Source organism: Pelobates fuscus, chromosome 8 (assembly GCF_036172605.1).
Source record: "Pelobates fuscus isolate aPelFus1 chromosome 8, aPelFus1.pri, whole genome shotgun sequence".
Classification (NCBI taxonomy): domain Eukaryota; kingdom Metazoa; phylum Chordata; class Amphibia; order Anura; family Pelobatidae; genus Pelobates; species Pelobates fuscus.
This window is the reverse complement of record NC_086324.1, coordinates 142,400,832-142,415,799: the sequence shown is the minus strand read 5'-3', so window position 1 is coordinate 142,415,799 and position 14,968 is coordinate 142,400,832. Positions and strand designations below refer to the sequence as shown.

General features: G+C 38.0%; 1 protein-coding gene across 1 annotated transcript in view; it reads right to left on the bottom strand.

The window, feature by feature from the left end:
- The window catches only part of DNAH3 (dynein axonemal heavy chain 3), a 355,798-nt gene that overhangs the window by 258,660 nt on the left and 82,170 nt on the right, over positions 1-14,968 (bottom strand). The window contains exons 4-5 of the mRNA XM_063430376.1: positions 13,486-13,708; positions 1,952-2,021 (exon numbers count right to left, since the gene is read on the bottom strand). Coding sequence (XP_063286446.1) covers positions 1,952-2,021; positions 13,486-13,708 — 293 coding nt within the window. The remainder of the gene's footprint in view (positions 1-1,951; positions 2,022-13,485; positions 13,709-14,968) is intronic.

The window sequence follows — 14,968 nt, the reverse complement described above, 5'->3', positions numbered from 1 at the left end:
CTCGTCTTTCCACCAAGCTATACATGTTAAGATCCTTTAACCTTTCCTGGTAAGTTGTATCCTGCAATCCATGAACCAGTTTAGTAGCCCTTCTTTGAACTCTCTCTAAGGTATCAATATCCTTCTGAAGATATGGTCTCCAGTACTGTGTACAGTACTCCAAGTGAGGTCTCACCAGTGTTCTGTACAATGGCATGAGCACTTCCCTCTTTCTACTGCTAATACCTCTCCCTATACAACCAAGCATTCTGCTAGCATTTCCTGCTGCTCTATTACATTGTCTGCCTACCTTTAAGTCCTCAGAAATAATCACCCCTAAATCCCTTTCCTCAGATGTTGAGGTTAGGACTCTATCAAATATTCTGTACTCTGCCCTTGGGTTTTTACGTCCAAGATGCATTATCTTGCACTTATCCACATTAAATGTCAGTTGCCACAACTCTGAGAGACATGAGAGGAGTGAATGAAAGTGGGTGCCTTAAAAGCATTATAATAAGAGATATGAGGAGTTAATGAATGTGGGTACCTTACAAGCATTATAATCAGAGATATGAGGAGTTAATGAATGTGGGTACCTTACAAGCATTATAATCAGAGATATGAGAGGAGTGAGAGAATGTGGATACCTAACAAGCATTATAATCAGAGATATGAAAGGAGTGAGTAAATGTGGGTGCCTTACAAACATTATAATCAGAGATATGAGAGGAGTGAGTGAATGTGGGTGTCTTACAAGCATTATAATCAGAGCTATGAGAGGAGTGAGTGAATGTGGGTGCCTTACAAGCATTATAATCAGAGATATGAAAGGAGTGAATGAATGTGGATACCTTACAAACATTATAATCAGAGCTATGAGAGGAGTGAGTGAATGTGGGTGCCTTACAAGCATTATAATCAGAGATATGAAAGGAGTGAATGAATGTGGATACCTTACAAACATTATAATCAGAGCTATGAGAGGAGTGAGTGAATGTGGGTGCCTTACAAGCATAATAATCAGAGATATGAGAGGAGTGAGTAAATGTGGGTACCTTACAAGCATTATAATCAGAGATATGAAAGGAGTGAGTAAATGTGGGTGCCTTACAAGCATTATAATCAGATATATGAGAGGAGTGAGTGAATGTGGGTACCTTACAAGCATTATAATCAGAGATATGAGAGGAGTGAGAGAATGTGGATACCTAACAAGCATTATAATCAGAGATATGAAAGGAGTGAGTAAATGTGGGTGCCTTACAAACATTATAATCAGAGATATGAGAGGAGTGAGTGAATGTGGGTGTCTTACAAGCATTATAATCAGAGCTATGAGAGGAGTGAGTGAATGTGGGTGCCTTACAAGCATTATAATCAGAGATATGAAAGGAGTGAATGAATGTGGATACCTTACAAACATTATAATCAGAGCTATGAGAGGAGTGAATGAATGTGGATACCTTACAAGCATTATAATCAGATATATGAGAGGAGTGAGTGAATGTGGGTACCTTACAAGCATTATAATCAGAGATATGAGAGGAATAAGTGAGTGATATGAATGTGTGTGCCTTACAGAGATATGAGCAGACATTTTCTATATATATACAGTCGTGAGGTCTTTCTTGCAACCAAATTCAGGATTACAAAACCACCTGATCCTGATAAAAGTCCCAGATGGGACTGAAACATTCATCTTATGATCGAATTTTAAATGGATTTGAAATAAAGCTTGAACTTTTTAATAACTACGAGACCGTGAGTGCTGATCACTATTCCATATTATATATATATACACACACACAATCAAATAAGGAATTGTTCAGATAACGAATAGTACATATGTACTCCAATGGCCCATCTCTCTACTGTATTTCTTGGTAAAATGATCTATGATTCTGTGATTGTAATGGGTCTTCAGAGTACATTTTACAGACTTAGCCTCTCTGTGAATGACAAGTTTTATTACCTATCAGAGATATATTTGCTTCTGGGAGACAGTTTTGGCTTTTTCTGTGCAGACATTTCTTCTTTAGAAGCTGAATCCATTAGTTAAGGAAACTGACTGACAGCTTGTTACCACAAAGATATGTGTGTGAACAAGCAGAGGAGATATATGTCATAAGAGCGGCCTGGGTCAAGAAATGGTTTAAACATTAAAAATTAAAAAACACTAAGGGTATCACTTAACTAATAAAAGCATCCAGTCTAAATCAGCAGACAATTATTCTTGAGAATCTCTTTTAAAACTCTATGATTAGTAATTTTTTTAAAAATAAATACATAAAATACATAAAAAACATGCAATGCAAAGTGTAAAAGGATTAGACAATAGCAAAGTCATTTAGGTTCACATTCTATGACAGATATATAAATTTTAGGAGCATCAACCAGTCTCATCCAATGAATTCTGTCCAAATGTAGAAATCAGAACTTCTGCATTAGCAAAACCAGAAGGGAGGCCAGATTGGGAGGACCTATGTTTGTGGGAAGACAATTTCTAAAGGCTTGATTCTTATCCAGGGCACGGTGCCCCGAGACTCCAGACAACGTAACCATTATAGCCTGACCCTGTAACATAGGAAACAATTAATACATGCACAGACTGCTGTTAAAGGATGAAAAAAAAAAAAGTAAATTTCTCTCTACAAACTATTTCCAACAAACAATACTTTTAATTAATGTCACTACAGATGTTCGTTAAAGTCTCCTAACTCTCCATAACTTAAAGGGAAACGATCATCTCCCAGATTTTTTTTAAATTACATGAACATATACCTTTCATTTAACAAACCTGTATTTGTAAGATGTGAAAAATTAAATTTAAACGTAGGGATTAACACGTCTTCATGCGGCAAGTGGGCACCTCCATCTTAGCTCCCTGTCAACCATTGTTTTAAGCTCCGTCCTTGCATTCAGCAAAGAGAAAGCATACTGAGAATATAAATATATATATATATATATATATGTATATATATATATATATATATATATATATATATATCGTAGCTGAGCCTAAACTAAACTGAATTGTGATGCCATTTGTTACATCTTTACATCCAAAAGCAAATATATCACATTGAAAAAACATACAGCTATTGTTTAGTGTTTTATTCAATAGTGTAATTTCCAGAAAAAATCATGGGTCCCTTTAAACAGGCATTCCAAATGTTTAGTGACATTCGTAGGATTGGTTATAGCTTATTGCTGGGTATCTTTTGTTTTTTTTCTACCCATCAATCTTTTTTTTTTTTTTTATATATATATATATAAATATATTTTAAAAAGTTTCAAACAATTTAGATATGGCGAAACACCCCAATATTAAGATACAAAATATAACTTTTATTGTAACCCTTAGAATTATCCAAAACAAGGATATATATATAAAGAACCCTCCCAATAAGCTGGACGGTTAAAAACATACCCTATATTTCCAGTAAATTAGTATAAATTCAAAAACTACCAGTTTAAAGGTTCACTTTGGCATAGTGATAGATGTACAATTATATAATGAAAAAAACAAAGTAAGAAAAAGCAGGGCCGGATTAACATAGGGGCTGATGGAGCTGCAACTCCAGGCCCATACCCATGGAATAGACCCATTGTTAAAACACATGCTCTTGCTTAAAGGACCCCCAAAAATCAGTTTAGTAGATATACCCCCAATAAATACATCCATGCATTCATTGGGAGTATTGTCTAAAATAGTTTACAAAAGCTGCAGTTCTTATGACTGCAGCCTTTGTAAGTCCTCCCCTTTTTTTCCCGGAAGACACTTTCAGTCTCATCTCATCATGAGAAGCCTATGACTTGGTCCTCAAGCTGAGGTGCTGATCTGAGGCCTGTGAGGGAGAGGAGGCTGGCAGTGTGCCTGCTATTTTCATTAGCTCAGGGGAGCTAACGGAAGCAGGAAGGAATCTGTTTGATTGACAGCCAGAGTGGAGTTCCCTAGGTAATTTATAATTTTATAAATACTTTTATAAACTGGGGTTAAGCTAGGATACTCCTCACCCATAAAGCCCTTCAGCAAGTGCTTTTGGGGTGTGGAGTGGTCCTTTAAGTATGAAAACTTAAGAGGGATGTAGGGGGAACAAAACCTGTGTGGCCTGGCTGACAAAGAAATTAGTTAAGGTGAAGCTGACTTTGAGTACTATATAAACGCTCTTGTTGCTTCAGTCTCTCTAACCCTGTAGCATGTTCTCTTTCTTCTACATTTACTACATACACCTTTCCTCTGCCCCAGACTGTATAATGGGAGCTTATGCCTCCTAGTAAGAAGGTGAATAGAGTAGTGGACAAGTGAGTGCTAGGGGACAGTTCTTAGAAAGCATGGAGCGAGCGCATCATTAGATGCATTTATGCCAAGCTCAGGGTGCTGTCTGCATGGTCTGCCTTTTGCTGGCCAGTCTGCAGGATTGGCAGGCAGCCTGACATGCATTTACACCATGCTGACCTACTAATTCTTCGGGCAGACTCGGACCCTTTTTGGGCATGTTCTCCCCATTGAGCAGTTCTGGTTATGTGATTCGCGTCAGTGGCCCAGCCTTTTACTCTGCCCACCAACATGCTGCTTCACCGAACACTGCTTTTAGGGGGTATGGATTTACTTGAATGATGAAAGTGAGAGATTAGCATAGGGTATGTGTTTTCTTATAGTTATATCCTGTGAGTTCCCTCCAGCATCACCTCCACCAGATACATGATGATTGGGAGGTATGACTGTTTTAGCGTTTTCTGTCGATAAGATTCTGCAATTAGACCCATCATAATAATAACAGCACCAGTGCCCATCGGCTCGTAATCTGGCCCTGAGAAAAAGCATATGCACGTGTAGAATCTCATCCCTTATTCTACATTACAATAAGTAATATGAAATGATAGTTATATTTAGATGAAGGAAAATTCACAGAAAATATTCTAGTATGTAATAAAAACTATTTCTAAATATTATGCAAATTGGATCTCAGGACAGTCATGTTTTAACTAAAAAAGTAACTTATCGTCAGAAACCGCACTAATTAAGGCTTAATTGCTCTTTATTTGTAATGACTGCTGCTCCAGTTTCCTAATTACTGCATTATTTTATGTCATCTAGACTAGCCCTCTGTAAAAATGCCAAGTTCGTTTTTGGTGCATTATAGGCTGCCCAGTCCATGTTCTGGCATTTTATAAATGTAAAGACAAATACTCAAGAGGGTCTTGCAGTATAACATTCTGCAATGTAATACTGGCAGAATCCAGACTAGAGATAACTCATGACATATTTAACACATTTTATATGTATTGTCTTTAATGACTTAACCATTGCACTACTGCAATGTATGGATTTCACATATCAGAATGTAGTTTTATATAGTCCTTCATAAGAAACATTCGGTGAATAATAACATTGTTAATATAATACATATCGAGACATTATAGTCTCTTGAATGTCTCCAGAGCCCATAGATAGCAATATTCTCTGCAATACACCACCTTTCAGTCCTGTATTTTTTTCTTAAATTAGGGTCAGAGCTAGGGTAAGGTTTATTTAATCTTATGGTGGCATCCAGGAACAGGTATTGATATTAGCTGTTCCACACAATTGTCATGATCTTGGATGATAGGTTTACTAGAGTGAAATCCTTCAATGTATCACACTGTTTTGTCTAAGGTATTTCCACGAATTGCTTCTATCGCATGATTGACCACATCCAATGGTCACATCAGACCTCTGAACTAAGACCAGTTTTGACCCATACATCTAGACATCTTAACAAATTTGTCTCATAATTGATACATTACAGTTAATCAATTAAAAAAAAAATAGATAACTTTTTTAAAGAAAAATATATTATTAAATACAATTTAAACATTCTTGGCTTCTGCAGTCAATATTGTAAACTTTCACCAATTTATGGTGCTAGCAGATATGAGACATTCTAATTTAAAGTGACTCTGTCACAGCCATAACCAATTTTTTTTTTAAGGTCCTTCTCCCCTAACTCTTTCATTTCTTAAGGTCCTCCCAAAATTATTGCAGTTTTTTCCCTGAATTTTCTACATAAAGCTCCTCCGCACATCTTCTACATACTGTCAGTGATGTACGGTCACTTCCTTTGTCTGCCCAGAATATGCAATAGGATCTAATTCCCGCACATGTCTCCACTTTCTTATTTAACCTCAACCCAATGTCAAGATTTGTCAAGCGGAAGAATAAATATAAGTCAAAGTAGTCCCTTTTTGGCTTGTGTTTGTAAAGAGAAATAGATCAGAAATGATGAAAAGAAGAACAGATTTTCAAGGAGAAGACAAACAATTGGAGAAAGGTATTTCTGCGTGAGTGTGGAGGACACACCATCTACAACAAGAACTAAATTCCCCCCTGATCCCTATATCCTTCTCCTGGCCTCCACTACATTGAGGGCTCTAAAACCAGCACGTAGAACTGTTCCAGGAGGCAGGGACTGCTGCAAACCTCAGCTGGACCAGGAGCTAATTTAATGGGACACGGAGTAGGCCTGATCCCATGTGGCTGCCCGGTAAAACTAACAGCCAGTCTTACTCCAAGAGCGCTTTTTGGAGGGGAGGAAAAGGAGAGAGAGGCGCCCAGTCGCTACCTAAGAGCCAGTCGCCCTTCTCCACGCCACAAACAGCTACAGCAGTGTAAGGCTACGAAATCACCACGGGGTCCGGAAACCCTTATTGCGTCCATGGACTTATGCACCAACAAAGAAGTTTCTGCTTTCCTTCATCTCTATAATCAGCTGCTGGGAATACTCAAAGAAGTCACACCACTCAGATGTAGTATCAATAAGCATTAAAAGGTTTTAATGCATAGTACATTGTATATATAAACCACAATTTGTCTAGGGGTGTATACATCAACGGCAACATTAACCAATCATGGAAGTCTCAGAACCGAAAGTATAATTTTTCATATAACACTTCGTAATGCTGGTAGTCTCCTGTTCACTGATGCAAGTGACAGTATGAGATTAGGCAATTAAGAATTGCAGGTGTTAGAAAGAATGCTATGTTTTGCAAGTGCAGGATGTTACATAAAAGATATGTGTCAGGGTGGTGCCAGGGTGCAAGACCACCAGAACAAAAAAATATTGTATGTTTAAAAAATGAGTATCTTGTATTATAATCAGGCCTATTGACCATTTGGTCTTTAAAGCTATGTATACAGTAATACTTTAGCAACAAAATAAGAAATACAGAAGTAGAAAGCAGGACATGATACTGACGCCCTGCAATATAAAATGTATAACTATGTATGTCTTGGGGAATATTCACTAAGCATTGCATAGGTAAAACTGTTTTTTTTTTTTTTTCAACAGGCAGCCTGGAATTCAGCACCGGATCATGATGTACCCTCAGCCCGATCAAACTTCCTTTGACTATATTTTAATTTAGGCATACCGGATCCAGGCACTTTTTGGACACTTTAATTGGGTGAATGAGGCTTATCCAGGGATGTAGGATTTATATGTTTGTATACTGTTTTATTATTAACGTTCAGTAATAAGTTTATCTCGCAGACTCAGAGACTCCAGGGCGGTAACCCATTGTTTTTGTGTGTGACCCTCTGCTGATGTTGTGACTATATAAACCTGCCTTGGTGACAATAAAGAATGTTACTGTCCCATCCTCTAGGGGTTGGGGAGGTGGGCTATAATCACTACAGAGGCTTTTCTTCTAGCCTGAAGATTACTTTAGCGGAGATACTTGGCTGCTCCGCTACAGTGACTAAGCTGCTTTAATGTCACTTGCCTCTCACTCACTTGTCACTCAATTCTTTTGACCTTGTTCAAAATGACTATTCCAGTAAACTCCCACACTAACTAAGCAACACAGTCCGAGGGTTCCCAGGTGTCCGGCTTTTAGTAGGACAGTCTCTATTTTAGGATCCCATCCCACACCAGGTAAAACCAGGTACCTGTCCCCAGCATGCACAGTGCAAGTGTACCATTAGATCTTATTTACTCATCTGAGCACCTCGTAGCGTGTAGCGGCCACTGAGTGCACAAAGAAGTCAACGGTTCAGTCATGTTATTGCTTATCAAGGGTTACTGAACTAGTAAATGTAGAATTGAGGAAACTATAAAATGTTGGTTTTCTGCTAAGACAATTTTAAGAAGTCAAATGCATTGCTTTGCAGCAATAATTTCAGCATAGCACAACTTATTGGTAAATTGCAAAATTATAAAGTTAGAGGGAACATTTGTGAACATTAAAATTACTTTGATAAATGATTCCGGCATAGATAACAAAATGTAGCAGGATGAATTTCCTAGTTGGGTTATGAAAAAAGTATAAAATTTTAAATCTCCGGAGATCAAATTTTGCAAGAAATATTACTCATGACATACTGTAGGTGCCTGTGGGAAAGATTCTAGCTTAGGGCTGACTTTTTATTTCCTCCAATTATTTCCCTATCTGTAGACCAGTAAAAAAATGCATTTCAAAAGAGATACTTATAAAAAAGTTAAAGCAATTTCCTGCCAAATAATTGCTTTTGACTGCACAGAAAGCATATAATAAAATAAATATTTTCTATTGTTCATTAATAATAAAACGTTGGATGCCCAGGAATGCTAGTTTCAGGACTGGTTGAATTAAATATATGGCTACAGCGCCAACCCATAGAGGTGCACTTATGGGTCAGTTGGATGCATCACAAAATCTCAAGTGAATGGCTTGCAGATGCCCTCCCACAAAACCATACAACTGTGATATTTTACATTAAAAAAAAAAAAAAAACATTCTGTGTCAATGCAAGTGATTATTTCTAGATTTTGGCTCGGTTATATTTTAATTTGTTCAAATGCATTCGGACAAAGAAAATGTCATTTTGGCTGAACAGAATTCTGTCCATTTGTTCATTCGTTTTCAGACAAATTAAATTTTGATTTGTGCCACGCCTGCATCTCGCAGCCATTTAGTAGATGATTCTCTAAATTGGTACTCTTGTGGGATTGCCATATTTAAGGGTACCATATTTGTGAGCTATTTAGTAGATAGATTTTTGATATCCTTATATCAATCCCACAAGGATTAGGGAGCTATCTAATAAGAAGATGAAGAAACAAAATTCTAAAAAAGCCCTTCCTCTTCATAATTTTGGCCTTTCAGACAACTTTACTAATACTAATTAACAAATACATTTTGTTGCAAGTAGGGGCATGTCTACTAAACAGTGAGCAGCCAGTGGCAGTCAGCTCCCTAGCAGCTGTCATTACTGTGATTTCCAAAGATGGCTTGTTGAGCTAGTTACAGGCTGATATCACTTTTGAATACAAATCTAAAGTTACTTTCAAAAGCTCTTTCAGTCTGCTTGAGTAGAGTGATGCTGGGCCTAGTCCACCTGAATCAGGTGGGGCTTACACCTGGTAGAGAGGCGAGGGATAATATCATATAGGCTTTCAAAATCATGCATGCAGCTCAGAGAGCAGGTAGATAACTCCTTCTCCTCTCTACCAATGCATAGAAGGCCTTTGGCAGGGTGGATTGGCTATTCCTTACATCGATCCTCCAGCATATGAGGATTGGGCCTCACATAGAAACCTAAGTTGCTTCCTTCTACAAAGTCCCAAATGCGCACATACAGAGTAATGGAGCACTCTCATAGCCATTTCAGATAAGGAACAGCACGAAGCAGGGGTGCCCACTGTCCCCTCTTGTGCTTGTCCTCACTCCAGAACCCTTTCTGGAGGCGGTCAGACAGGACAGGGGTTCTCCCAAGGTCATATAGAACACAGAGAAGTAATAATCTTTTCTTCATGGAAAGTCCCTTAGTGACCCTCCAAAACCTTTTAGGCATTTTTAGAGAATATGGGCACATCTCTAATCTAAAACTTAACATGGACAAATCAGAGGTGCTTAAGGTATCATTATCAGAGGTGGCAGCTGACCATCTACGATCACAATTTCCCTAATTTGATCCCTAGAGCTAATTTTAAATCACTTACTATTGTTTGGAAGAACAGAGCTGCTAGGGTAAAGCGAACACAATTTATTATTCCCAAGCACCTTCAAGTTAACATACTACCAAGTGAACCACTTACTCCAAATTGCAGGCTAGCATGTACATAAGTCCCGCAAACTGTGGGTGAGCCTGTAGCTATCACAGGCCGAGAGTAAACTCCCCTCCTTACTGTGGCTCGATAGATCCACGGTGAGGATTCTTATAGCTAGACATCCATTCATGGGAGCTACTTTGAAGGTTTGGTACTTCACTCGAATTACATAATAGCTAAACACATCCCCTTGCTCACTTACCCCTTTCACACACAGCCCCGACCTTGCAGGAGGGATTCTGCCCTCGGAGCTTTGAGGTTTCAGAGTCAGCGATTGGGCATACATGCAACAGTGGTGTAATTCGAGCACAGAAAATCCACTAGCAGAGATGGTCCTCAACCATGCATCCCAGGTTTAAAAATACAGACCTACACACCGTATTCACAGGGAACTGACCCAGTTTGAGACTTTCTGCTCTTCACAAACTTATGTGACACGTGGTTTCTAAGTGATTTATACTATGCTGCTGGCTGCTGTTCCCAGGGAGTTCCCTAGATTTGTTTCTAGGTGGGAGGCAGAGCTAGGAATTTCACTCACTGATCAACAATTGGAAAAAATATTCATACTCTCCCACCAGAGCTCAATCTGTTCCAACATTCAGGAATTCAATTATAAATTACTACGAATTGGTACATAACTGCATGACTGTGGATGTCCTGGATATGTGTTGAAGATGTGGGGAGAACATTGGCACTAGCTTCTGGTGATCCTGTTCTGTTATTACCTCTGTTTAGAGTTTAATTCACTCCAATTAAACAGAAATAGTTAACATTGATCTTCCCTTCCAACCAGTACCGATGTTATTACATAACACAAGGTCCCACTGTCAAGATACAGAAAGTTGCTTACATAGTTGCATAGCTGAAAAGAGATGTGTGTCCATCAAGTTCAGCCTTCCTCACATATGTTTTTGCTGTTGATCCAAAAGAAGGCAAAAAAACCTAGTCTAAAGCGCATCCAATTTTGCAACACAATACGAAAAAATTCCTTCTTGACCCCAAAATGGAAGTCAGATGTCTACTTGGATCAAGCAACTATTACCCCACTAATTAGAAATTATATTCCTGTTATGTTTTTGCAAGTATTTATCCAATTGCAGTTTAAACATCTGTATGGACTCTGATAAAACCACCTCTTCAAGCAGAGAATTCCACATCCTTATTGCTCTTACTGTAAAAAAAACCTTTTCTTTGCCTTAGATGAAATCTCCTTCTTCCGGCCTAAATGTGTGACCTCGTGTCCTATGTAAATCCCTGTTTATGAATAGATTTCCAGATAATGGTTTGTACTGGCCATGAATATATTTGTATAATGTTATCATATCGCCTCTGAGGCGCCGTTTTTCCAAACTAAAGAGATTTACATTTTTTAACCTTTCTTCGTAACTAAAATGCTCCATTCCTTTTATCAATTTTGTAGCTCGTCTCTGCACTTTTTCTAGTGCCATGATATCCTTCTTTAGAACAGGAGCTCAAAATTGCACAGCATATTCAAGGTGTGGTCTTACCAGCGATTTATGAAGAGGCAAAATTATATTTTCATCCTGAGAATTTATGCCCCTATTTATACATGACAAAATCTTACTGGCAACTGCAGATTGACATTGCATATTGCTGCCTAATTTGCAGTCTATAACAATTCCCAAATCCTTCTCGTGTGTGGTTATCCCTAATTTACTACCATTTAGGGTGTAAGTTGCTTGTGCATTCTTGACTGCGACGTGCATAACTTTGCATTTCTCTACGTTAAACTTTCATCTGCCATTTTAGTGCCCAGTCCCCCAATCTATCCAAATCCCTCTAATCCTGCTCACATTGCAAACACTGAAACATGGCTTTCAATGCCTTTTTCAAGATCATTTATAAGTGTGTTAAATAGAAGCGGTCCCAAAACAGAACCCTGAGGGACACCACTTACCACTTTTGTCCAGCTTGAAAACTTACCGTTAATGACAACTCGTTGTACTCTATCCTTAAGCCAATGTTCTACCCAAGAACAAGAATAATCACCTAGACCAATTTCTTTTAGTTTGAAGACTAACCTGTTTGTGAGGAACCGTATCAAATGCCATGGCAAAATCCAAGTAGATCACATCCACTGGAACACCGTGATCTATACTTCTACTTACTTCTTTGTAGAATGCAATTAGGTTAGTTTGACATGACCTATGTTTCATAAAACCATGCTGATTATTGCTAATAACAAAGTTCTTCCCAATTAATTCCCAAATATTATCCCTTAATAACTTTTCAAATATTTTCCCAGTCACAGAAGTTAAGTTCACAGGTCTATAATTTCCAGGCAAGGATTTTAAACCCTTTTTAAAAATAGGAACATCTGCCTTCCTTCAACCCTCTGAAAACGCCTCTTAAAGGTAGGTAAGTTCCTGATACCTACAATGTGGCAGAGCCTGGGTGTGCCATCCCTCCAGCAGTGACTAGCAAAAGTATAGGAGATTTACCCTATAGAGTCCTTGACTGCTATGCTTAAAAAGGTACCACAAACGGATGTACACAGACGTGGATGCCATGGCATGACTTAAGTTACACATACCAAGACCATATTATAGATATTGACCATTAGCCCAGTGTTAGGTTTCCCAGCAGCCATATGTCTTAGAATCCTGAAACTTAGCATACCAGGAGGGAAGAAACATATGGAATACAGATTAGGCTTTTAGAGCAATAGCTAATGGCAAACCCTTTTTCACAAACCCAAATATATATATATATATATGTTTTATTTCCTATTTCCTTCTCTCTTTCCTATCCCGCCCCTTTCCCTCTTTTCACCGATGTTTTACTCCCCTCTGAATGAAAAACTGATAAATGCTTGTGTGACATGCATGAAGATAAGAAAATAAGTTTAATTGTTTACATCCTCTAGCATCGAGTTGACAATGTAATTTCCAAACTATGTCACAATTACGCTTTGAGTGGAATTAGTCGTTTTTCGATCGTTCCATAGGTAACATATCAAGATAAAGATTGGCAATAAAAAAAAAAAAAATAGAGGCACAAGTTTGCGAAATTAGAGAGATTTCAGGTGAGAGACGCAAGCGGCTTGGAGAGAAGTGAGGGGGACAACAATAATGGGGGCCGTGGTGATATAAGATGTAGAAATGAATGGGAAAGATGTAAGTAGAGTAGAGATGGAGAGGGTGGCAAGTGGAGCACAAGGAGAGGCATAAGCGGGGAGATATACATGATATGAGAGAGGAATATACAATTTCGGGGGATGTGAAAATCCAAGAAAGACAAAAGCTAATTAAGAATCACATACACCTACATTCACACACACTACACACAATCCAATTTCATTAACACATACAAATGAACATTATACACAATAGGTGGAATGAAACAGTTATTACATTGAAAATAATTATATAAACTTTATCCCTTGTAATAAAAATGTTAATATCATAAAGGATACGCAATAGTGGTTTCGATCGAGATGAAATCTTGCCTGTACTTGCTCTGGGAGAAGACAACTTTACAGAAAGTTTACTGAGTTTTAGATCCCGTGCAGTGGGCGTATAGTTATTTGCTATAGAGTTGCTAGGGTTGCGGTGATAACGTTGTTCTTTAAATGGAGCTGCCAGAGTCCATGATGTGCTTTGCATTAGTGGGGGATAGTGACTGTGCTTCAAGACCAGCTGGGGAAAAAAAAAAAGAAAGAAAAGAAAGAAAGAAAGAAAGGTCAACAACAAATAAATATATATTTTGCTCTGTAGATTTATTGTTACGGCTACCAGCAAATAAACAAATACATTTGTGACAGGCACTAAAATAACATACATGACATTAGCTTGGCCATCCATTCTTCAACTGTGGTTTAATATATCATCTTAGATTCTGCAAAACACCTTAATTGTATTCTCCCCAGAGTCAAGCAGGTCTCTAACGCAAAGCCCATTGAGTAAACAACGTAGCATTAGTCGGAGACTCGATTAATATAATGAGGCCTGATCCAGTGTTTATAAAGCAATGAAACAAATACTACACATTGCTTCTCCATGTTAGGTTATAGATAACTGTCACATTTTGTCAGTATTCTAAACAAACCAATGCAAGAACTATAGGCTCAAATTGACAATGTATGACAGCTATCTTGAACATTGGTGAATAGATATTAAGGAATTCAGGCTAAGGTGCTTGAAAATAGGTGATCTTTACCAAAGAAATATATCCATCAGGTGTTAGTAGATAAATGAGCACTGAAGGTTATGTACAAATAAATAAGTCGTTGAATATCACCTATACATTTTATTTCATGTGAGGCTCCGTTATCTTTTAAAAAATATTAACAAACAAACAAATAGTGAGGGAGATTAATCAAAGAGTACTATTCTAAAAAAATGCTGCAAAATTGTAAAGTGGAGGAGACACCAATGGAATGGGTTGCTAATTTCCAGTTTCTATGGTAATCTCCACAATTTAGTACTGTAAACCATGTTTTAGAACAAAACACTATTGATAAAATTTCCCCCATTCTTTCTTATTTTCGTCCTCTTTAATTTTGAAGGCTATCCAGTTTTGATATGTTTTGAGCTTGACAGACCCTATTTCAGAACCTTTTCCCACCGTCTTGAGTTTATTCCATGGTGTCCTGTTTTTCAAGACACTAAGGAACTGCTCCCTGGGAAGCATAGCACGAGCATACTTAGGGCACTAGGACAATGCAGAGAGTACTGTAACAGCACTCTCTGCATGGTCAGTCCGTAGTGGGCTGGTCTTGCATTCAACCAATTTCATCCAATTCCTCAGGTGGTTTTACCACTTTCAGGGTAGGTCTGCCACGTTGGTCAGCTCCATTGACATGGTGTGTATTTCTACATTTAATGTTAGTCTGTGTCTGACACCACAAACCCTATTTTCTAAACACAGAGAAAATAATATTAAAAGTCAAGGATATG